The sequence below is a fragment of the Oncorhynchus gorbuscha genome, linkage group LG16 (assembly GCF_021184085.1).
Source record: "Oncorhynchus gorbuscha isolate QuinsamMale2020 ecotype Even-year linkage group LG16, OgorEven_v1.0, whole genome shotgun sequence".
Taxonomy (NCBI): domain Eukaryota; kingdom Metazoa; phylum Chordata; class Actinopteri; order Salmoniformes; family Salmonidae; genus Oncorhynchus; species Oncorhynchus gorbuscha.
The window spans coordinates 15,589,599-15,615,168 of NC_060188.1; the positions used below are offsets into that span (position 1 = coordinate 15,589,599).

A 25,570-nucleotide genomic window follows, 5' to 3' on the forward strand; every position below is an offset into this window, starting at 1 on the left:
GCTGGGTCTGGAGGAGGAGAGAGTGGTTCACAGAAGAAGAGGTACGTTAGGAAGTTGCTTCCTTCCAACATTCACAGCCATTTTGTTGAATGCCAACCACGCTGGAAGCCACAGCTATACTGGTCTCCACTCTGCTATCGTGGAGCTTCATCAGGCAGGAATGTGAGAGCCTGACAACTAAAGACAGTTTGTTGGATGCAACAGAAATTACTTTCCTTTTGATTTTGAAACCCCAATGGGCTTTTATTGAATGAGATGTATTCTTTGTGCTAAAACTTGGGCTATTGATCTGGATCTCAGGGTAATCATAGAGTTGAGCAGTAATAGCAGCAGGCCCACTGAAAAGGAAAGCGCATCCTTTATGTTCATATACAATAGAGACTTGAAAACTATTTTAGTTAAGGCTTATGTAATTGGGGTGGTGGGAGGGGGAGATGGCTGACATAAACATGTCCATTTATCTTCTTAGTGGCAGCGCTGCTCCCCATTTTCCTTTTGTCAGTACCCCTCATAGCGTACAAGTATGATATTTAAGAAAAGTCATTCAAGTACAGAAAATGTATGCATCGGTGTTAGGTACTCATTAAAGCTGGGGTCTGTAATAAAGGAGACTGGATTAGTATTCCTCTCCATGGTCTCTATAAGTCAAAGGTATAGGGTGGTCCATGTCCTCCCTCTGTTTGCACACCATCCATATCCCCATACATCATGTCTACTGCCTTTACTACCTAAAGGGACGGTGGGCTGAGATGGGAGCAGGAGCACACAGACCAGCCTCTGTTGTTCACCCCCCTTTGTGATATTAGCCAAAATCGTCTTCTAATCAACTTGCAAATTGTGGATGAGGAAGGTTACAGTAACACTACAGGCACTCTCCTCACTGCTCCGCTGATAAACCAGCCCCCATCAAAATTCCTGTCAGTACCGGCAGGGCCGATACCTATGGCCTTATTTCAAGCTTGCTCTGCTGCCAGTGGTGCCCAGTGTGTTCGAACAGTCCCATCATTAACCAGAACCCGGACCGAGGTAGTAAGGATTCAAGAGGCCAGCTAATTGGCTGTGAGCTGCCCTTCCCCAACGCAGGCCTCAGACAGTCCATTAACTCCAACAACATATTCAAAAACACTCCACTATCCAATCCCTCAAGAAAAAAACAAGAGATTTGGTTTTAATGCCTGACAGCTTTACCACACCAATAAAACTCCCTGATCAGACATACCACTAATCTTATATTACCTCCCAGCACTAATTAAAACAAAGAAGAGTTCATATCAGCGGAGATCTGGGTAGAGAGATAAACGAGACTTCCATTATGCTGGAGCGCCATTGAGCTGAGACAAAGAGCTGCATCTCTCACTCCTCTCTCATGCGTGCTGGGCCCAGCGCCCATCTAATTCATTTCTGATTAGAGTCACTGGGCAGCACTCCCACATCACACAGAGAGATAGAGGGGACTCTTATCTCTGCCACCGATCAATACTTCCCCGTGGCTCCTCACCCTCACCTGCAGCCGAGGACAACACCACACCAGACACACACAGGGAGAGGTCATCACCAAAGAGTGTTTTAACACATCAACTTTAATAGGGCTGGGAGAAAGAAGAGACTGCAGCCGGAGTGTTCCACAAGGGAACAACACGCTGCTTCTCTAACAGCATGTTGCATGCCTGCCTGGCTTTGTGTGAGTCACTGAATCATTTTGTATGCGAGTGTGCCAAGTGCACCACCTAGTGGCCAGAACCGGATCACAACACACAAAAGCGATGCTGTTGAAGTATTGGCGCTGCAGGTGCGTATGCTGCAGACTGTTGAGTCACCTACCTGGTTAATACTACTTGAGAAACAGGCCGACCTGCCAGCAGAGGAGGAGAGGGTGGGGAGGGGGTAGTGAGCGGGCCCAGCACACCGAGGAGTGTCTACTCTGACGTAGGTGAGTAATGTAAATCCGCAAGGTTGTTCTGTTTCTGGTTCAAGGTGAACATGATTCTGCTTTCAATTAGCTCATCACTCAGGCTGCCGAGGCTTTAACATGTTCACCACCGCTGGTGCAGCCTGCAGGAGGCCCCCACACACAGCTGGGGAGACTAAAACAGCAGCAGTGTGATGGCCTGGGAAATACAACCATTTAGCCATATACACCGAGAGTACCAAACATTAGGAACGCCTGCTGTTTCCATGACATAGACTGACCAGGTGAAAGCTGATCCCTTATTGATGTCACCTGTAAATCCACTTCAACCAGTGTAGATGAAGGGGAGGAGACAGGTTAAAGAAAGATTTTTAAGCCTTGAGACATTTGAGACATGGGTTGTGTATGTGTGCCATTCAGAGGGTGAATGGGCAAGACAAAATATTGAAGTGCCTTTGAATGGGGTTTGGTAGTAGGGGCCAGGCGCAGCAGGTATGTATCAAGAACTGCAACGCTGCTGGGTTTTTCACGCTCAACAGATTCCTGTGTGAATCAAGAATGATCCACCACCCAAACGACATCCAGCCAATAGCAGGCCAGTGGTCGAAAACGGGTCATTGATGAAAGAGAACAAAGGAGGCTGACAAATTGTGCAGCCCAACAGACGGGCTACAGTTAAGTCAACTGATAGTCCAGTACAACATTGGTGCCCAAAGACCCATAAAAGAATGCACAACTAGTCGTACCTTGACACAAATGGGGTATGGCAGCCAACCACCTTACAGAGTTCCACTTCTTTCAGCAAAAAAACAAGAAACTGCGATTGCAGTGGGTTAAGGAGCAAAAACAATGGAAACTGGAAAATTGGAAAAACATTGCCTGATCTGAAGAACCCCGGTTCTTGGTGATGGGAGGACAAGGGAATGGAGTAAACCACGAATACATGCATCCATCATGCTGTGTGCGGGCTGGTGGTGGTTGTGGTAGTATAATGGTGTGGGGTGTGTTTTCATGGCATACATTGGGCCCCTTGATAAAAATGGAGGAACATTTGAATGCCACAAGATATCTGAACATTATTGCCAGTCAGGTGCATCCCTTCATGGCAGCAGTGTATCCATCTGCAATTTTATTTTTTATTATCAGGATAATACCCAATGGTACAAGGTAAGGATTGTCCAGGAATGGTTCCACGAACATGACAGTGAATTCAGCTTACTGCAGTGGCCTACCCAGTCACCAGATCTCAATCCAATTCAGCATCTGTGGGATGAGATGGAACGATGCTACTAGTAGAGATCTACTACCAGCCAACTGGACACAACTGTGGGAAGCATTGGAGTCAACATGGGCCAGCATCCCTGTGGAATGCTTTCCACACCTTGTAGGGCAAAAGGGGGTGCAACTCACTATTAGGAAGTTGTTCTTAATGTTTTGTACACTCAAGTGTACAATTACACCCCATTAGAGAGCTAACAGCCTCACATTTGGAATCTAACAATGATTCCCATTTAAAGGTTAAGAAACTTTCCCCAAATTATCCCACAATCTTCAAGACTCCAGATAGTTGTTAGACAAGGAGGACAGGTTTTACCATGCCCTGCACATAGTGGCATCAGCAGCACTTCATTCAATAACGGAGTATGGGTTCATCCTATCCCCTCAAAGTACTGAATGAGGATAGGCTCTTACCTTTGTTGAAGAACATGGAGGCCATTTGACCCATCTCTACCCTCTCCACAATGTCAAAGTGATCAACATGTCCTCCTGTTCGCTCTGTGATAATGCATAGACATGAGAACGCAGTGGTGAGTCATTCCAATCCGAGTCATTCCTTCCTTCTATAAAACACTGACATTAACCAATGACATGGAGGATACATACAATTTATGATTGATCTGATTATGTCATAATCAACATATGCTTAAGAATTGAGACCTTCAAAAAGGAGGGATGACAAAAAAGAGAATTCCGAATTCTCCACAAGACTCAATGTTTTCACATATACACTACATGGCCAGACATATGTGGACACCCATCAAATTAGCGGATTTGGCTATTTCAGCCATGCTAACAGGTGTCTAAAATTGAGAACATATTCATGCAATCGCCATAGACAAACATTGGCACTAGAATGTCTCGTACTGAGCTCTTCTAAAATCGAGGTTTGTGTCAAATCCACTAATTTGAAGGGTGTCCATTTTAACGTTAACTGTTCGTTGGGAGCTTCATGAAATGGGTTTCCATGGTCGAGCAGCCGCACACAAGCCTAACATCACCATGCGCAATGCCAAGCGTCGGCTGGAGTGGTGTAAAGCTTGCCGACATTGGACTCTGGAGCAGTGTAAACGCATTCCCTGGAATGATGAATGGAATGATGAATCACACTTCACCATCTGGCAGTCCAACAGACGAATCTGGATTTGGCGGATGCCAGGAGAACGCTACCTGCCCGAATGCATAGTGCCAACTGTAAAGTTTGGTGGAGGAGAAATAATGGTCTGGGGATGTTTTTCATGGTTCAATAGTCTAGGCCCCTTAGTTCCAGTGAAGGGAAATATTGACGCTACAGCATACAATAAAATTCTAGACGATTCTGTGCTTCCAACTTTGCGGCAACAGTTTGGGGAAGGCCCAATCCTGTTTCAGCAGGACAATGCCCCCAAATGCACAAAGCAAGGTCCATACAGAAATGGTTTGTCGAGATCGGTGTGTTAGAACTTGACTGGTCTGTACAGAGCCCTGACCTCAACCCCATCAAACAACTTTGAGATTAGGCCTGACTCAGTCATTCCAATTAATCTCCCAACATCCGTGCCCGACCTCACTAATGCTCATGGCTGAATGGAAGCAAGTCCCTGTAAGAATGTTCCAACATCTAGTGTAAATCCTTCCCAAAAGAGTGGAGGTTATTATAGCAGCAAAGGGGGGACCAAACTCATATTAATGCCCATGATTTTGGAATGAGATGTTCAAGCAGATGTCCACATACTTTTGGCCATGTAGTGTACCTTATTTTCAACACATTCTTAACACGACCTTAGCAGTGTGTCTAGTCTTCAGGAGGGATGAGGGGAACACTATACTCACGGACTGACAAAATGGGCCTCGTCTCTGGCTCTGATCGTCCCCGGACATCATCATCCGAATAATCAGAAGTGGAGTCGTTGTCTTGGACCTGATGATGAGGGTGATGGAAAGAGGATAACCAGCCTACCTCCACCCAACACTGACTTCACTCCTAATCTACAAGTCCTAATGCTCAGTGCCAACAGTCAGTTTACAACCTATTAACACTGTGTTTTATTTGCTGGACATTTAACATGGAGGGGAGCAGCATCTGGAAATTGTCTGGAACAGCTGGGATATGCTGGGGAGGATGAGGGAGCTGTCCCCCTCATATACAATAGATATGAGCGCCTATCTGACGCCCTCCCATAACTCTTCATCTACCAAATTCACCACAGATTAATTAATGCTCAATTACAATCGACATTGAGGATGTCATTATCATTTGAATTAACAAGAGCAGCTACAGCTGGTTGGGCAGGGTGTGGGAGAGACTAAGAAGTGGGTGGGTCACTGGAACAGAATATGCCAGCAACAGAAACAAAGCATCTAACATCAAAGTGACAGATGTGGCCTTGGCTGAGTCAAAAGAGCAGATCTATCCTATTTCTCCGTCACATCCGAGAGATGCAGAGTCAGTGTCCCCCCCCCCCCCCCCCCAATTCAAACTAATACACTTTTATGGGACTTTCTCAGAAAATGTCGGCCAGTATATCACTTTAAAGGAACGGCTTAACTTTTTTTTATGTGCTTCATTCGAGCGGAAAGAAATAAAGAATGTTCAAGGGTAAACATTCCCGCTCTGTGCCTCCCTTCTTCCCATTATGTGGGAGGAAATGTTGGAGGAAGACTAAGTGATCCATGAATCAAGGCCATGGGGTTTGGGGCTCTGTCAAAGCCAGACCCATTGTCCTTACGCTCATAACTCCTCCAGCGGAAACCTTGGGCATTAGGCAAAATGACTTGCTGCTTTTCTGTAAAAAAAAGAAAATGAACTCCACCAGCTCCATCAATCTCTGCACGAGAAGACTTTCCCTTAGTATTTAAAATGACTAAAGTAACAATGATTAAAAACTAAACTGCCCCCCCAGTGAGTCAGTAGAGGACACTACAAGGCTTGTTTAATCACACATTTGTGGGAGTGGCAAGCGCTCCATTCCCCATATTATTCTTTAATGGTCTATTGACCGCCTTGAGGTTATTCTTCCCGTAAAGGTGTTGAGGTTTAAGGGGTAGTGAACTAGCGAATCTGGGCCTTCACTTGATGAGTAGGGATCACTGGAAAAGACAGTATGTATGAGTGTCGACTATCACTCTTTCTTCATTACTTCCACCTGTTGGTTATTTATATGTGCTAACTCACCTCTTCCTGCTCCCTCCTCTTCCAGCGCAGCTGAGCGTTGGCCGCTGCCATGGCCTCGATCACAAACGTAGTGGTCATGTAACTGACGAAAATTAAACAAAGTAGGTTCAGAAAAATATATTCAGATGACAAAAACTAGCCCTGAAGAGTCTACGCATATTATATACCGAGCATAACAATTTTATACAAACATAGAATTTTATGACCCATTGTCAACAACTGTCATAGAATATCATTGTGTTGTATTTGTTGTAGTCTGTGACCTTGCCTAACTACACACTATCCTTGGTGACAAAATAGGATCTCTAGATCTCAACTATCTAAAAACAAAGCAATATAAAAAGATGAAACTGTTAAAAGGCTCAGTGTATGTTTAAATCCACATCACAAAGCTAAAGTACTGGCCTCTGATCTGCATCTCTGTGTGTCCACTGTCTCCCCTTTTTCCTCACATACTACCCTAATGAAACACATCCTGCATCATCAACTTCCTCCTGCTGACTGACACGCTGCATCAACTCATCTGCAACTCCTCCTGCTCTGGTTGTTCCCTGCTAGATTAATGACACGCCTCATCAGTGGCATCCCATTTGATAGGGAGGGCAATAACTCTACATTTAGGTGTGGAAGAAAAGGATTAAATATGGTCAATTCCTCTTGTGCTATGGTGTGCTTAAACTAAAGTGAGAGCTGGGGAAGTGGATGTAAGGCAACATTGTGGAAATGAATGTAAAGGCAGTGAGCCTACGAGGAACTCGCCTCATAAACGCCAGGAAGGAGATGAGCGCCAGGCTGACCGCCCAACCTGCTTGGGCAAAGGCCTTGGGCATCGTCAGTGCCCCCGTGCCCACGATCAGATTAAACATGTACACCAAGCCCACCTGCAAAGACACAGAATATTAGAGGGTGTCGTTGTCTTGGGGGTCCACAAGAGGCCAGTACGTCTGGATGCTCCTGTTTACTGGACATTATCCTCCCTTCACTTAACGTAAGACCAAACTCTGGTCAAGGGAGTGAAGTTTGAACACTGGAAATCATGCGACAGTTTAGCACGGGTGTAAAGAAAAACATGTTGACCTAACATTGCCAAGTTGCAACGCACTGGTCAACTGAAGACATTATCTTGATATTATTCAAACACTGTCCTCAGCTGTGGACTATTACAGTCCCATCTAGCAGTAAAGACGTAGGGCTGACACCGTGACATATAGGTAGACCAGTGAACAGAAGGTCAGATCACTAAAAAGCCCTTATCCCTATCCATTCCTTCAGTCAGTTAATATTTCATCTAGAAAGGGCACTTTAACCACAAGACAACTAGCCTTAAAACAGCTGAAGCAGACAACCATGCTGATATCAGTCCCTGCAGAAACTTGTGACATACCTAGACAGGCCTCACAATAACGCATTGCTAAACAGAATTTATGGTTTTGAGTCATCAAAGTTCATCAGTGGTAGCCTTTTTCAGTGCCTAAGCATTCCTTCTTCCTCTTTTCAGTGTCCTGACTAGATGAGTAACCACCGCACGTGCTCCCTGCAACATTTCTGCTCTACATCACAATTGTATAATTTAAAGATGTATTAAGTTCTTGTTTTTCAAATCAACAAACAAAACACATTCCATATTCACAGATGTGGCAGACAAATGATAGAATAAAATAAAAGAATAAAATAAAATAACAAACAAACAAATTTGCAGCAGCACTATCAGTGATCATGTTAGACATTTCCACCTTTCGTGGAGACAACAAGTAAAGAATTAGCTTTAGAGCAACTTACACTTCCTGTATTTACACACACACACATTTCCTTAAATCACCCCATTCACTCTGTCCAGTTTGAAATGTAGTTGAGTAGTGGAGACCAGAGTTTATCATTCCTGGGATGTCTCTTGCGGGGGTCGTAAGTGAGCTTTTCAAGAGGAAGAAAGTCAACAATCTGGTCAGGCCACATTTTAAAATGCAGGTGGAGGAATTAGAATCCCCCGGCAGGAGAACACATTTTATAGCAAAGTATGTGAAAGTCGTAAACAAATTCTGTCTGTCTGGATCAAGAACAAAGTCCTGCTGAACATTAAGAAGATAGAGACACAAGGTCATATCAAACTGTACATGTATAGATGACCAGATCTCTCTACAACTCCAAAATACATGCATATAAGTTCTACTTTCAGAGGTACATATTTTACAATAAGGAAAACTGTCTGTATTCATTCTATGGAGTCTCACTGGGGTGTAATACAATTTGAACAAAAATGTGTAATTATATACTTTCCTTTTTGTATTAGTAGAGGAGCAGCATATCCTGTCGCAAACCTCTGCTCACAACTCATCACTGATAATCAGACAAAGGTCCTTTTCCCAGATTATTTTAAGAGTAAGGAGGAACCCACACTCTCGTATAGGAATTTATAGATATTAGAGATTTAGCCTTTGATGGATTATGCTGAAGCAAGAAGGGTCTCAACTTAATTGAGAAGAGCTCTAAACCTCCCCTTGGAAGTGAATGAGGAAATGACGTGTCTAATTTGAAGATATAAACAACAAAAAATGTGCACATCAAATTCCCTGCAGAGCTCTTGAAAGGATTTCAGTGTAGTTGCGTTCTGATGAAACAGGTCTGAATAGGTCCTGATCCTGAGAGTATGTCAAAGATGAACGTTGGCATCACTCTGGGCTTTTGGCGAGTCTGGGTTGTTTACTATGGGCAAGTGAGAGCATATCTGGGAGGAAATGCCAAAGTATTGTAAATCAAAGGTTTTGGGTATGTTTCCCACATCACTAAAGTCATTAATGAATATAATTGAGCATAGGGGAAATTAACCACAGGATTGGGCCTCTATCTGAATCCACATTGAGTCTTGTCTGTTTGTGATCCATGTTAACATGTTGCTGATTTGGGAAGACCAGTAGTACAATTGTACATAATGTTGCTGAGAGCTTCTGGACATCAGAACAGTGATTACTCACCTTGAATTGGATGACAAATTTTTCTTTCATGAGTCGGACGAGAGGGATTTACTACAGACACCCAAACAGGCCCACATCACCCAGAGGTGGCACTCCTAGTAGCCGGGGAAATTAATGCAGATAAACTTAAATCAGCTTTACCTCATTTCTACCAGCATGTTAAATGTGAAACCAGAGAGATGAAAAACTCTAGACCACCTTTAATCCACACACAGATACACGTACAAAGCTCTCCCTTGCCCTTCATTTGGCAAATCTGACCATAATTCTATCCTCTTGATTCCTGCTTACAAGCAAAAATAAAAGCAGGAAGCACCAGTGACTCAGTCTATAAAAAAGTGGTCAGATGAAGTACATGCTAAACTACAGGACTGTTTTGCTAGCACAGACTGGAATATGTTCTGGGATTCTTCCGATGAGATTGAGGAGTACACCACATCAGTCACTGGCTTTATCAATAAGTGCATAGATGACATCGTCCCCACAGTGACTGTACGTACATACCCCAATCAGAAGCCATGGATTACAGGCAACATCCGCACTGAGCTACGGGTAGAGCTTCTGCTTTCAAGGAGCGGGACTCTAACCTGGAAGCTTATAAGCAATCCCACTATGCCCCCCGATGAACCATCAAACAGGCAAAGCATCAATACAGGACTAAGATCAAATCGTACTACACCTGCTCTGACGCTTATCAGATGTGGCAGGGCTTGCAAACTATTACAGACTAAAATGGGAAGCACAGCCGAGCTGCCCAGTGACATGAACCTACCAGACGAGCTAAATTACTTCCATGTTCACTTCGAGGCAAGGAACACTGAAATATGCATGAGAGCATCAGCTGTTCCGGACGACTGTGTGATCACGCTCTTCACAGCCGATGCGAGAAAGACCTTTAAACAGGTCAACATTCACAAGGCCGCAGGGCCATACGGATTACCAGGATGTGTACTCCGAGCATGCGCTGACCAGCTGGCAAGTGTCTTCACTGACATTTTCAACCTCTCCCTGTCTGAGTCTGTAATACCAACATGTTTCAAGCAGACTACAATAGTTCTTGTGCCCAAGACCACCAAGGTAACCTGCCTAAATGACTACCAACCCGTAGCACCTCAGGTCTGCAGCCATGAAGTGCTTTGAAAGGCTGGTCATGGCTCACATCAACACCATTATCCCAGAAACCCTAGACCCATTCCAATTTGCATACCTCCCCAACAGATGATGCAATCTCTATTGCACTCCACACTGCCCTTTCACACCTGGACAAAAGGAACACTTATGTGAGAATGCTATTCATTGACTACAGCTCAGCGTTCAACACCATAGTGCCCTCAAAGCTCATCACTAAGCTAAGGACCCTGGGACTAAACACCACCCTCTGCAACTGGATCCTGGACTTCCTGACGGGCCGCCCCCAGGTGGTAATATTAGGTAACAACACATCCGCCACGTTGATCCTCAACACGGGGGCCCCTCTGGGGGGAGGCTCAATCCCCTCCTGTCCCTGTTCACTCATGACTGCACAGCCAGGCACGACTCCAACACCATCATTAAGTTAGCGATGACACACCAGTGGTAGGCCTGATCACCGACAAAGATGAGACAGCCTATAGGGAGGTCAGAGACCTGACCGTGTAACGTAAGGACAACAACCTCTCCCTCAATGTGATCAAGACAAAGGAGATGATTGTGGACTACAGGAAAAGGAGGACCGAGCACACCAACCTTCTCATCAACGGGGCTGTAGTGGAAGAGGTTGAGAGCTTCAAGTTCCTTGCATCCACATCACCAACAAACTAACATGGTCCAAGCACACCAAGACAGTCGTGAAGAGGGAATGACAAAACCACTACCCTCAGGAGACTGAAAAGATTTGGCACGAGTCCTCAGATCCTCAAAGTTCTACAGCTGCACCATTGAGAGCAACTGGTTGCATCACTGCCTGGTATGGCAACTGCTCGGCCTCCGACTGCAAGGCACTACAGATGGTAGTGCTCACGGCCCAGTACATCACTGGGGCCAAGCTTCCTGCTATCTAGGACCTCTATACCAGGTGGTGTCAGAGGAAGGCCCTAAAAAATTTCAAAGACTCCAGCCACCCTAGTCATAGACTGTTTTTTCTGCTACCGCACGGAAAATGGTCTAGGTCCAAGGGGCTTCTAAACAGCTTCTACCCCGAAGCCATAAGACTCCTGCACATCTACTCTGCACCTGTTTTTTTCTGCCTAGAAGGCCAGCATCCCGGAGTCGCCTCTTCACTGTTGATGTTGAGACTCGTGTTTTGTTGGTACCATTTAATGAAGCTGTCAGTTGAGGACTTGTGAGGCGTCTTTTTCTCAAACTAGACACACTAATGTACTTGTCCACTTGCTCAGTTATGCACCGGGGCCTCACCCTCCTCTTTATATTCTGGTTAGAGCCATTTTGAGATTGAATTAAACCCACAAATGCTGATGCTCCAGATACTCAACTAGTCAAAAGAAGACCAGTTTTATTTCTTCTTTAAATCAGGATAACGGTTTTCAGCTGTGCTAACATAATTGTAAAATATTTTTCTAATGATTAACTAGCCTTTTAAAATTATACACTTGGATTATCTAACGTGCCATTGGAACACAGGAATGATTGTTGCTGATAAATGGGCCTCTGTACGCCTATGTAGATATTCCACTAAAAATCTGCCATTTCCAGCTACAGTAGTCATTTATAACATGAACAATGTCTACATGGTATTTCCGATCAATTTCATGTTATTTTAATGGACAAAAAAATGCTTGTCTTTCAAACTTTTGAACAATAGTGATGCGTTGGTTGGTTGTTTCAAAAAATGATACTAGGAGATAGCATGGAGGCATCTGAAATAAAGAGTTCAATCTAGGGAGTATGTTGATATGGATAACATTGATTCTTCTGACTAAGCTAATTGGGAGGGAGATCAAGGTTCGGAGGTCATTCTTGATTCGATCCAGGAGTGGTAGTTGAAAAGGCAATTCAGATCTGGTGTTAAAAAGATTCCAAGGTATTGAAAGCCTGTGTCTTCCATTGTAACGGGCTGAGTGTCTTCATAGAGCTGGTAAGATTGAGAAGGCAAACAATGGATTTATTCAAATTGATCTTATATCCTGAAAACTTGCTGTACTGAAAAATTGTCTGAAATGGAAGGGAGGAATTTCTCAGGGTTGGATATTTTTTATATTTTTTATTTATTTTACTAGGCAAGTCAGTTAAGAACAAATTCTTATTTTCAATGACGGCCTAGGAACAGTGGGTTAACTGCCTGTTCAGGGGCAGAACGACAGATTCCTTGTCAGCTCGGGGATTCGAACTTGCAACCTTTCGGTTACTAGTCCAACGCTCTAACCACTAGGCTACCCTGCCGCCCCGATATGTAGCGTAAGACATCATCCGCTTAGAGAGAGGGGACACAGCGTGCATCCTTGTCTTGTGCCATATCCCAAAGAGAATCTCTCAGAGTTTAGACCATTAGTAGACACCATGGCATTTGGATGAGAATATAGGGACTTAATCATTTGATAAAGTTTGGGCCCATATTGAACTTTTCTAAGACTGAGAACAGAAAGCATCACTCCATCCTGTAAAACATTTTTTAATTTAATTTTATTTGACCTTTTCTTTAACTAGGCAAGTCAGTTAAGAACAAATTCTAATTTACAATGGCGGCCTACCCCGGCCAAACCCTAACCCAGACAATGCTGGACCAATTGTGCACAGCCTTATGGGATTCCCAATCACGGCGGGTTGTGATACAGCCTGGAATCTAACCAGGGTCTGTAGTGGTGCTTCTAGCACTTAGATGCAGTGCCTTGGTTCTCGAGTGGCACAGCGGTCTCACTGGATGCTTTCTCAGCAGTGAATCCAGCAGAACAAGGATCTTCCGTGCGTTTACTTGATCTATAATATTTAAAAAATGGCGAATGTTATCAGAAGAGTACCTGTCTCTAATAAATCCATTTTGGTACACTTATTATTTTGGGAAGAAGAGTGTTTAGTCTCGTCGAGCAGTATGGTAATTATTTTGTAGTGGCCAAAAAGCTTTGTGGAACTCTGGGAAATCTGTTTGGGCCTGGGGATTTGTTAGGTGGCACGCAGATAATTGCCGCTAAGACCTCCTTGGGAGTGAAAGGGGAGTTGAGATCTTCTTGGTTGGTCTCTGATAGTTTTGGTAGCGAGATTCCCTCTAGGAAGGAATGGAGTTCTGCATCTGTATGTGCTCTTTCAGAAGCATATAAATTTGTAGTAAAAATTATGAAAAGTTAAATGTATTTTATTTGGATCATATGTGACCTCCGTCATCTTTTGTTCGGATGGCCATTATTGTATGATCTTTTTTAATTGGTATGCAATAGAGGTCGACCGATTATGATTTTTCAACGCCGATACAGATTATTGGAGGACCTTAAAAAAAGCAGATACCAATTAATCGGCTGATGATTTTTTTAAATTAATTTGTAATAATGACAATTACAACAATACTGAATGAACACTTATTCTAACTTAATATAATACATCTATAAAATCAATTTAGCCTCAAATAAATAATGAAACATGTTCAATTTGGTTTAAATAATGCAAAAACAAAGTGTTGGAGAAGAAAGTAAAAGTGCAATATGTGCCATGTAAGAAAGCTAAAGTTTAAGTTCCTTGCTCAGAACATGAGAACATATGAAAGCTGGTGGTTCATTTTAACATGAGTCTTCAATATTCCCAGGTAAGAAGTTTTAGGTTGTAGTTATTATAGGAATTATAGGACTATTTCCCTCTATACGATTTGTATTTCATTAACCTTTGACTATTGGATGTTCTTATAGGCACTTTAGTATTGCCAGTGTAACAGTATAGCTTCCATCCCTCTCCTCGCTCCTCCCTGGGCTCGAACCAGGAACACAATGACAACAGCCACCCTCGAAGCAGCGTTACCCATGCAGAGCAAGGGGAACAACCACTCCCAAGTCTCAGAGCGAGTGACGTTTGAAATGCTATTAGCGTGCACCCCGCTAACTAGCTAGCCATTTCACATTGGTTATACCAGCCTCATCTCGGGAGTTGATAGGCTTGAAGTCAAAAACAGTGCAATGCTTGACGCACAACGAAGAACTGCTGGCAAAACGCACAAAAGTGCGGTTTGAATGAATGCTTACGAGCAGCCTGCTGCTGCCTAAAACCGCTCAGTCAGATGGTCCTTCTATAGCTCAGTTGGTAGAGCATGGCGCTTGTAACGCCAGGGTAGTGGGTTCGATTCCCGGGACCACCCATACGTAGAATGTATGCACACATGACTGTAAGTCGCTTTGGATAAAAGCGTCTGCTAAATGGCATATATTATTATTATTATATTACTTGTATGCTTGTATGCTCAGTCAGATTATATGCAACGCAGGACACAAAGATTAAATAAAGTTGTAAAAAAACAAATAACAATAATTACAAATAATTTTTAAAAAATAGGCTAAATCCGTGTCCAAAAATACCGATTTCTGATTATTAGGCCATTCCGATTAATCAATCGACCATTCCGATTAATCAATCGACCATTCCGATTAATCAATCGACCTCTAGTATGCAATATCTCTCAGAGTATAGTCCAAGTTTGGTTTTGCTTTAGCTGCTTTAAGTTGAATCCAGGAGGCGCTGTCTGGAGATTGTTTATGTACTTCCAGTTCCGTCTCAAGCTCTAACCTGTGTACTTCAATTGCTTTTTTCTCTGAGGAATCATATACAATCAGATGACCTCTTAGGGTGGCTTCGGCAGCGTCTCACAATTGGCCGGAGAAACAGGAGAGTCTTTGTCTTGTGTGTAGTTGTCTATCCATGTAGTGACCAATGTATGGAATGCTTCATTTGATAACATGGAGGTGTTGAATTTCCAGCTCTTTGATCTCGGGATGTTTTTACAGAGGTCAAAGCAGAGGCGGACAAAGGCGTAATCTGAAAGTGCTATGGGTCCGATTATACAAGCGGCAGAATTCATTAACATTTTAGGGATCAAAAAATAATCTATACGAGAGTAGGTGCACATCACTATTTTAAATAATTTTGTCACATATTGTGTGGACTTTGAATTCATGCAGGTAACTTGAACTAATTTAGCCTAGATAATTTTTCAGCATTTGCTATCCATTATACATTGGTCAACCTCTCTTCGGAATTTACAGCACACTTAAAAGTTCCACATCACAAAATTTTGATTTGAAATCTTTGACATCAGAGCAGCCTTGAGGGAATCTTATTTGAGTAAGAAAATGATGTTCATATGATAGGGAAGATATAAAAACCTGGCATAGACCACATCCAACTGACAGTCTCTTCGGGAAAAAAGCTATTGGAACAAAGATGTAAGAAATAACTGATGTTGGAACAAGATGGAGGGAAAGTTGGAGTATAACTAACGACATTACAATTAACTAACATTTACACTTAATCCGGTATAAACTAATATATAGAATATACACTGCTCAAAAAAATAAAGGGAACACTAAAATAACACATCCTAGATCTGAATGAATGAAATATTCTTATTAAAAACTTTTTTCTTTACATAGTTGAATGTGCTGACAACAAAATCACACAAAAATTATCAATGGAAATCAAATTTATCAACCCATGGAGGTCTGGATTTGGAGTCACACTCAAATTTAAAGTGGAAAACCACACTACAGGCTGATCCAACTTTGATGTAATGTCCTTAAAACAAGTCAAAATGAGGCTCAGTAGTGTGTGTGGCCTCCACGTGCCTGTATGACCTCCCTACAACACCTGGGCATGCTCCTGATGAGGTGGTGGATGGTCTCCTGAGGGATCTCCTCCCAGAACTGGACTAAAGCATCCGCCAACTCCTGGACAGTCTGTGGTGCAACATGGCGTTGGTGGATGGAGCGAGACATGATGTCCCAGATGTGCTCAATTGGATTCAGGTCTGGGGAACGGGCGGGCCAGTGCATAGCATCAACGCCTTCCTCTTGCAGGAACTGCTGACACACTCCAGCCACATGAGATTTAGCATTGTCTTGCATTAGGAGGAACCCAGGGCCAACCGCACCAGCATATGGTCTCACAAGGGGTCTGAGGATCTCATCTCGGTACCTAATGGCAGTCAGGCTACCTCTGGCGAGCACATGGAGGGCTGTGCGGTTTCCCAAGGAAATGCCACCCCACACCATGACTGACCCACCGCCAAACCGGTCATGCTGGAGGATGTTGCAGGCAGCAGAACGTTCTCCACGGCGTCTCCAGATTCTGTCACATGTGCTCAGTGTGAACCTGCTTTCATCTGTGAAGAGCACAGGGCGCCAGTGGCGAATTTGCCAATCTTGGTGTTCTCTGGCAAATGCCAAACATCCTGCACGGTGTTGGGCTGTAAGCACAACCCCCACCTGTAGACGTTGGGCCCTCATACCACCCTCATGGAGTCTGTTTCTGACCGTTTGAGCAGACACATGCACATTTGTGGCCTGCTGGAGGTCATTTTGCAGGGCTCTGGCAGTGCTCCTCCTGCTCCTCCTTGCACAAAGGCAGAGGTAGCGGTCCTGCTGCTGGGTTGTTGCCCTCCATGGCCTCCTCCACATCTCCTGATGTACTGGCCTGTCTCCTGGTAGCGCCTCCATGCTCTGGACACTACGCTGACAGACACAACAAACCTTCTTGCCACAGCTCACATTGATGTGCCATCCTGGATGAGCTGCACTACCTGAGCCACTTGTGTGGGTTGTAGACTCCGTCTCATGCTACTACTAGAGTGAAAGCACCGCCAGCATTCAAAAGTGACCAAAACATCAGCCTGGAAGCATAGGAACTGAGAAGTGGTCTGTGGTCACCACCTGCAGAACCACTCCTTTATTGGGGGTGTCTTGCTAATTGCCTATAATTTCCACCTGTTGTCTATTCCATTTGCACAACAGCATGTGACATTTATTGTCAATCAGTGTTGCTCCCTAAGTGGACAGTTGGATTTCACAGAAGTGTGATTGACTTGGAGTTACATTGTGCTGTTTAAGTGTTGCCTTTCTTTTTTTGAACAGTGTATTATATACACAAGACTAAATTCACAAATTCTACAGCACAATGGCAGAGTCATGTCTTAAGTATAAAACTAATAATGACTCAATAATCCATGCTTTCTGGGAATCATATAAAATCTGGAAGTTGTGGGCGGGGCTAGAAAGTTAATTGTCATAAGTATTACAATGTAAACTTTATTTTAATCCTTCTGTCTGCATATTTCAAGACATGACATAGGGGGATGTAGTGAGACACCCAATGGGCTGGACAATTCTCTTCTCATCACTCATCTTCAAAAAACTTTCTCTGAAGACTTGAAAATCAAATCAATACACCAATCATTTTTTAAATTAATTATTTATGTCAATATTGAAAAGGCATGGGCAACAGAGAAAAACAAATTGATACAATTTCAGGCCAAGTGGCAAACAATAATACAGGCACTATGGCAAACAATAATACAGGCACTAGGGATGGGGGTGTGAGCATGCGGGTCTGGGCAGATGAGATGTAGTCGTTTTTAGTGTGTGTCTGGAAGTTGTTGTTCGTATGTATAAGTTCGTATATGGAGTGACATTTTTTTGGAGTGACATTTTACAAAAATATTGTAAAATAAAAAGTAATGCACACCAAATACCTGACATGAAAGAGTTAGGAGAATGAGCATAACACTGTAGGGTCTAATAGTGATACTCACATACGGGGAGTAGAGCTCCCCGGTCTCTGTGATGCCTCCTGCCATGATGGGCAACAATACTGGAGATCACAACCTGGGAGATACAGTAATGGCAAATCCTAAATCAAATTATTCACAAAACTGTGTCCTACCAATCACATAATGTTTCACTTTCATAGATACCGCTTTTATACAAATCTAGTTGACTGTAGCTTCCTGACAGCCGTCAGGAAAAATGCAGGACACCTTGTGAGAGAGCAGATAGCTAGCTAGCACTGATAACTATTCCATGCCATCACACTAGTGATGCAGTCTTGAGTAGTTGGCTAAGGCCCTTATATATGCTGCTATGTGGCATAAATGTATTGCACTCACTAGATAACGTTAACTACGCTAGCTAACGTTAGTTACCTAACGATAGCTAGCTAAACAACATGCCCTAACTGAGCTACAGCAGTAAGTAGCTAGCACTGTCTAGACACATTCTCCTGTCTAACGTTAACGTTACTGTAGCTAGTACCATAATGTGCACTGTAACTAGATTTAGTATGAACGTTGAACTGGTTATCTAGTTACGTTTATCATCTCTAGATATTGTTTTCAAGCACTTGCAAAGTCAAAGTAAGATGTAAACAACACGCACCTGCGTTCAGTGAATCTTTTTCACTGTAATTAAACCAGAAAGCTAAATTTCAAGCCAACAAGACAAAAAAATGACAATAATAAATAACTCGGGCAGAAAATAAACATCCTCCGCCAATAAACCTTATATGTGCATTCTTCTATCTCATGCACATTCAATGACTGTGTGAACAACAGGGGTGTAATCATTAGCCAAACAGTTGCAAAACGAGAGTTTCTATTGGACAAATCAAGGTAGGTTCCTCCCCCGTTTCGTTCCGTTTGCTTCCGTTAAAGAAATGTTTTGCAACAGAATTGTCGTAATGAATATATCGTAAAAATATATGAAAACAAAACATGTGTTTTTGGTCTTAATTTAAAGTTACATGGTTAGCATTGTGGTTAAGGTTCAAGTAACATTTTTTTTAAATAACAATTTGAGGGGTTTATGACTTTATCTAGTATTTACTAGGTCACGAGACGACAAAATTCGGAACGCCACCGTGAGTCATATCAAAGATTTTGGATATACTAACAAGATTACAGGTCTCTCCGCCCTAACGATTGAGTCGATGTCCATAAAGCGACACTGTGGGCTGTCTAGCGGCCTATTTTCTTTACATTGGTGGATACATGTGATTATTGTAATCATATTTTTAATATTCGATGACTGTAGTTGACGTCAAAAGCCTGTATTAAATGGAGAGATATGCAACTACCGCGTTCAAAACAACTGGGAACTCGTAAATCTCTGACTTCCCGTGCGTTCAAAATAACTTGCATTTTTTTTTTTTTTACGAATTACGACTGGGAAACGGTCATCCAACTCTGAATTTGAACTCGGGCCGCTTTCTTGAGCTCTGACCTGAAGATCACTGACGTCGTGATTTGACCTCGTATTTTCCGAGTTCCCAGCTGTTGTGAATGCGGCATAAACTAGATTCGTCATGCTATGAATATGCATAGCTATTTCGAGACAACGCCTATATAAAGGGATTTTTCAAAGTTGTCGCGATGTCATGTTACTTATATCAGTACACTCGTAACAACTTAAGCATTGCGAAACCTCTATTCGGTCAAATAAACCTTATGGATCAACTAAGCCATTCATTTTTAGGTTGGCCAAATTCGACACTCATTGGTGGGCATAAAAACGCCACCTACTGGAGGGAGACAGATTTGCCTCTAAGGTTGGTCATATGATTACATACCGGATGCTTCAGAACCCGGTTAAAGATGTCATGTTCTTATTATGACGAACACCAAAGATAGTACAGTATGAAGATAGGCTAACACTGAAATTCCTGGTCACACCTGTAGGTGATGTCATGGCGAAGTTGGTTAGCTAAGATCATGCGTAGAAACACGTCATCGGGTCTAACGGTCGTCTCGCGCCATACTACTACCCTTGTCCAAACCGTCAAATCAATGGCATGTATCATTTTTTTATTTATTTAACCTTTATTTAACTAGGCAAGTCAGTTAAGAACATTCTTATTTACAATGACGGCCTATGAACAGTGGGTCAACTAGCTTGTTCAGGGGCAGAACGACAGATTTTTACCTGTAAATTGTGCCTTTAGATTTCGAGAACATTTTTTTTTTAAATGCACTTCTCTCAATGACTTCTCAAACCCCAAACCTTGGGCTGGTCTGTTTCGCAAGCGTTCCCGGAAGTCTCGCGATGTTGCGCTTCTGGGTTTAGAAACTCTGTGGAAAGTCTCTTTTCATGGCACTCTGTGGAAAGACTCTTTTCAAGTGACTTACAGTACCTCAGTATTTTTTATAATAATTTTTTTGAAATTCCATACATTTTGAAGGATACAAATTCAAAAGTGTTACAAAAATCCATACATCCTTCTTAAAAATGTTAACAGAAAACATCACAAACAAACAGATAAACACAAAAACAGAAACAAATAGAGGGTTTTTACAGACAAATCAATTTGAAAAGCTTAAACAAGTATCAATTTATTTCATTACCTTCTTATTCTTACAGAGCATAGTATTCAATGTGGCAAAGTAATTATTTAATCTAGGATGTTTTGTTCTATGGTTGAATTTACCAGTAATGTATCTCAAATCAAATCAAATCCAATTTTATTTGTCACTTACACATGGTTAGCAGATGTTAATGCGAGTGTAGCGAAATGCTTGTGCTTCTAGTTCCGACAATGCAGTAATAACCAACAAGTAATCTAACTAACAATTCCAAAACTACTGTCTTATACACAGTGTAAGGGGATAAAGAATATGTACATAAAGATATATGAATGAGTGATGGTACAGAGCAGCATAGGCAAGATACAGTAGATGGTATCGAGTACAGTATATACATATGAGATGAGTATGTAAACAAAGTGGCATAGTTAAAGTGGCTAGTGATACATGTATTACGTAAGGATGCAATAGATGATATAGAGTACAGTATATACGTATGCATATGAGATTAATAATGTAGGGTATGTAACATTATATTAGATAGCATTGTTTAAAGTGGCTAGTGATATATTTTACATAATTTCCCATCAATTCCCATTATTAAAGTGGCTGGAGTTGAGTCAGTGTCAGTGTGTTGGCAGCAGCCACTCAATGTTAGTGGTGGCTGTTTAACAGTCTGATGGCCTTGAGATAGAAGCTGTTTTTCAGTCTCTCGGTCCCAGCTTTGATGCACCTGTACTGACCTCGCCTTCTGGATGATAGCGGGGTGAACAGGCAGTGGCTCGGGTGGTTGTTTTCCTTGATGATCTTTATGGCCTTCCTGTAACATCGGGTGCTGTAGGTGTCCTGGAGGGCAGGTACTTTGCCCCCGGTGATGCGTTGTGCAGACCTCACTACCCTCTGGAGAGCATTACGGTTGTGGGCGGAGCAGTTGCCGTACCAGGCGGTGATACAGCCCGCCAGGATGCTCTCGATTGTGCATCTGTAGAAGTTTGTGAGTGCTTTTGGTGACAAGCCAAATTTCTACCGCCTCCTGAGGTTGAAGAGGCGCTGCTGCGCCTTCTTCACGATGCTGTCTGTGTGAGTGGACCAATTCAGTTTGTCTGTGATGTGTATGCAAAGGAACTTAAAACTTACTACCCTCTCCATTACTGTTGCATCGATGTGGATAGGGGGGTGTTCCCTCTGCTGTTTCCTGAAGTCCACAATCATCTCCTTAGTTTTGTTGACGTTGAGTGTGAGGTTATTTTCACCTCCTCCTTGTAGGCCGTCTCGTCGTTGTTGGTAATCAAGCCTACCACGTTTGTGTCGTCCGCAAACTTGATGATTGAGTTGGAGGCGTGCGTGGTCACGCAGTCGTGGGTGAACAGGGAGTACAGGAGAGGGCTTAGAATGCACCCTTGTGGGGCCCCAGTGTTGAGGATCAGCGGGGTGGAGATGTTGTTGCCTACCCTCACCACCTGGGGGGCGGCCCGTCAGGAAGTCCAGTACCCAGTTGCACAGGGCGGGGTCGAGACCCAGGGTCTCGAGCTTGATGAAGAGCTTGGAGGGCACTATGGTGTTAAATGCCGAGCTGTAGTCGATGAACAGCATTCTCACATAGGTATTCCTCTTGTCCAGATGGGTTAGGGCACTGTGCAGTGTGGTTGAGATTGCATCGTCTGTGGACCTATTTGGGCGGTAAGCAGATTGGAGTGGGTCTAGGGTGTCAGGTAGGGTGGAGGTGATATGGTCCTTGACTAGTCTCTCAAAGCACTTCATGATGACGGAAGTGAGTGCTACGAGGCGGTAGTCGTTTAGCTCAGTTACCTTAGCTTTCTTGGGAACAGGAACAATGGTGGCCCTCTTGAAGCATGTGGGGACAGCAGACTGGTATAGGGATTGATTGAATATGTCCGTAAACACACCAGCCAGCTGGTCTGCGCATGCTCTGAGGGCGCAGCTGGGGATGCCGTCTGGGCCTGCAGCCTTGCGAGGGTTAACACGTTTAAATGTCTTTACTCACCTCTGCTGCAGTGAAGGAGAGTCCGCATGTTTTCGTTGCAGGCCGTGTCAGTGGCACTGTATTGTCCTCAAAGCGGGCAAAAAAGTTATTTAGTCTGCCTGGGAGCAAGACATCCTGGTCCGTGACTGGGCTGGTTTTCTTCTTGTAGTCCGTGATTGACTGTAGACCCTGCCACATACCGCTTGTGCCTGAGCCGTTGAATTGAGATTCTACTTTGTCTCTATACTGACGCTTAGCTTGTTTGATAGCCTTGCGGAGGGAATAGCTGCACTGTTTGTATTTGGTCATGTTACCAGTCACCTTGCCCTGATTAAAAGCAGTGGTTTGCGCTTTTAGTTTCACGCGAATGCTGCCATCAATCCACGGTTTCTGGTTAGGGAATGTTTTAATCAATGCTATGGGAACGACATCTTCAACGCACGAATCAGCGTATTCGTCAATGTTGTTATCTGACGCAATACGAAACATATCCCAGTCCACGTGATGGAAGCAGTCTTGGAGTGTGGAGTCAGCTTGGTCGGACCAGCGTTGGACAGACCTCAGCGTGGGAGCCTCTTGTTTTAGTTTCTGTCTGTAGGCAGGGATCAACAAAATGGAGTCGTGGTCAGCTTTTCCGAAAGGAGGGCGGGGCATGGCCTTATATGCGTCGCGGAAGTTAGAGTAACAATGATCCAAGGTTTTTCCACCCCTGGTTGCGCAATCGATATGCTGATAAAATTTAGGGAGTCTTGTTTTCAGATTAGCCTTGTATTGACCCTAGTTTGTTTCAAGTGTTAGATCACCATCTGGTATTGCTTTTCACACCATTTCATATTCCTTTGGTGAGACAGGGAGCTGATATATTCTCAAAAAGCGATTGTACATATACAGATGTCCATTGGAGTTGAGCAGCTGGCCCACAAGTAAGATGTCCTTCCTAAACAAATGTTCCAAAACCAGTGACATGTTTTTATATTTTATGACAAGACTATTCCATATAACATACTTACGAAGGGGGAAATGATGTTTGTATAGAAGGGACCAACAATTAAGCATTTGTTTGTGGAAATCAGCCAGTTTAACAGGACGTTTTTCAACCGCATAAGGACACTGCAAAAGGAAACTTAAACCACTAAATGTATTGAAAATAAGATTTGGTATTGTAAACCCAAAGCTGTTTGGGTCTTTAAAGTAATGCTTTATCCAATACATTTTTAAGACTTGGTTAAAAGTAGTGAAATCCAACATGTTACGCCCTCACACACTGTTTGTAAGAACATATTTCTCCCTTTGTGAGGTTTATTTTTTCCATCTAATTGGGAGCAAATAGATTTGGGACTATCAGGACAAGAGAATGCATAAGAGGCTCTAGACAAGCCTTAGTCAGCAAAACTCAAATCTCTACCTAACCATGGACAAATCTCTACCTAACCATGAGTTAAACATATTTTTTTATAGCTGAGACAACTGGGCAAAGATGAAGGTTCTTCTCTCCTTTTCTTTTGTATTTTTTTTATCCCTAAATGAGTTAGTGTCTTTGATTGGAATACGGCAAGCTTCAGTCATATCAGTACCTTTCAATGCTAAAATGTCACACTTTTTCAAATTCAGATTTCATAATTACATCATGGGCTAGAGGAACTTCCAAATGGTTTCAAAAAATAGTGGTATCATCTGCCAATTGGAATATCTTCATCTATCTATCGATCTATCTATCTTAATACCTGTAAATTAATTCTGGGATACCAGTAGATGTACAGTTGAAGTCGAAAGTTTACATCCACTTAGGTTGGAGACATTAAAACTAGTTTCTCAACCACGCCACAAAATTTTTGTTAACAAAACTATAGTTTTGGCAAGTCAGTTAGGACATCTACTTTGTGCATGACACAAGTCATTTTTCCAACAATTGTTTACATACAGATTATTTCATTTATAATTCACTGTATCACAATTCCAGTGGGTCAGAAGTGTACATACACTAAGTTGCCTGTACCTTTAAACAGCTTGGAAAATTCCAGAAAATGATGTCATGGCTTTAGAAGCTTCTAACCCTAATTGACATATTTTGAGTCAATTGGAGGTGTACCTGTGGATGAATTTCAAGGTCTACCTTCAAACTCAGTTCCTCTTTGCTTGACATCATGGGAAAATCAAAAGAAATCCATCAAGACCTCAGTCTGGTTCATCCTTGGGAGCAATTTCCAAACGCCTGAAGGTACCACGTTCATCTATACAAACAATAGTACGCAAGTATAAACACCATGGCACCACGCAGCCGTCATACCGTTCAGGAAGGAGACGCGTCCTGTCTCCTAGAGATGAATGTACTTTGGTGTGAAAAGTGCAAATCCATTCCAGAACAACAGCAAAGGACCTTGTGAAGATGCTGGAGGAAACGGGTACTAAAGTATCTATATCCACAGTAAAACAAGTCCTATATCAACATAGCATGAAAGGTCCCTCAGCAAGGTAGACGCCACTGCTCCAAAACCGGCATAAAAAAGCCAGACTACGGTTTGCAACTGCACAAAGATTGTACTTTTTGGAGAAATGTCCTCTGGTCTAATGAAACAAAAATAGAACTGTTTGGCCATAATGATCATCATTATGTTTGGAGGAAAAATGGGGATGCTTGCCAGCCGAAGAACACTATCCCAACCGTGAGCACGAGGGTGGCCTCATCATGTTGTGGGGGTGCTTTGCTGCAGGAGGGACTGGTGCACTTCACAAAATAGATGGAATCATGAGGATAGAAAATAATGTGGGTATATTGAAGCAACATCGACAATGACCCCAAGCATACTTCCAAAGTTGTGGGAAAATTGCTTAAGGACAACAAAGTCAAGGTATTGGAGAGGCCATCATAAAGCTCTGACATCAATCCCATAGAAAATTTGTGGGCATTTCACATTCTTAAAATTAAGTGGTGATCCTAACTGACCTAAGACAGGGAATTTTTACTAGGATTAAATGTCAGGTATTGTGAAAAACTGAGTTTAATTGTATTTGGCTAAGGTGT

At 42.9% G+C, this 25,570-nt stretch overlaps 1 protein-coding gene across 1 annotated transcript in view; it reads right to left on the reverse strand.

The window, feature by feature from the left end:
* The window catches only part of LOC123998997 (transmembrane protein 104-like), a 78,995-nt gene extending 60,166 nt beyond the window's left edge, over positions 1-18,829 (reverse strand). The window contains exons 1-6 of the mRNA XM_046304301.1: positions 18,646-18,829; positions 18,024-18,096; positions 7,101-7,222; positions 6,342-6,423; positions 5,000-5,087; positions 3,602-3,685 (exon numbers count right to left, since the gene is read on the reverse strand). Of these exons, the coding sequence (XP_046160257.1) occupies positions 3,602-3,685; positions 5,000-5,087; positions 6,342-6,423; positions 7,101-7,222; positions 18,024-18,068 (421 nt within the window). The 5' untranslated portion in view covers positions 18,069-18,096; positions 18,646-18,829. The remainder of the gene's footprint in view (positions 1-3,601; positions 3,686-4,999; positions 5,088-6,341; positions 6,424-7,100; positions 7,223-18,023; positions 18,097-18,645) is intronic.
* Positions 18,830-25,570: the final 6,741 nt, after the last annotated feature.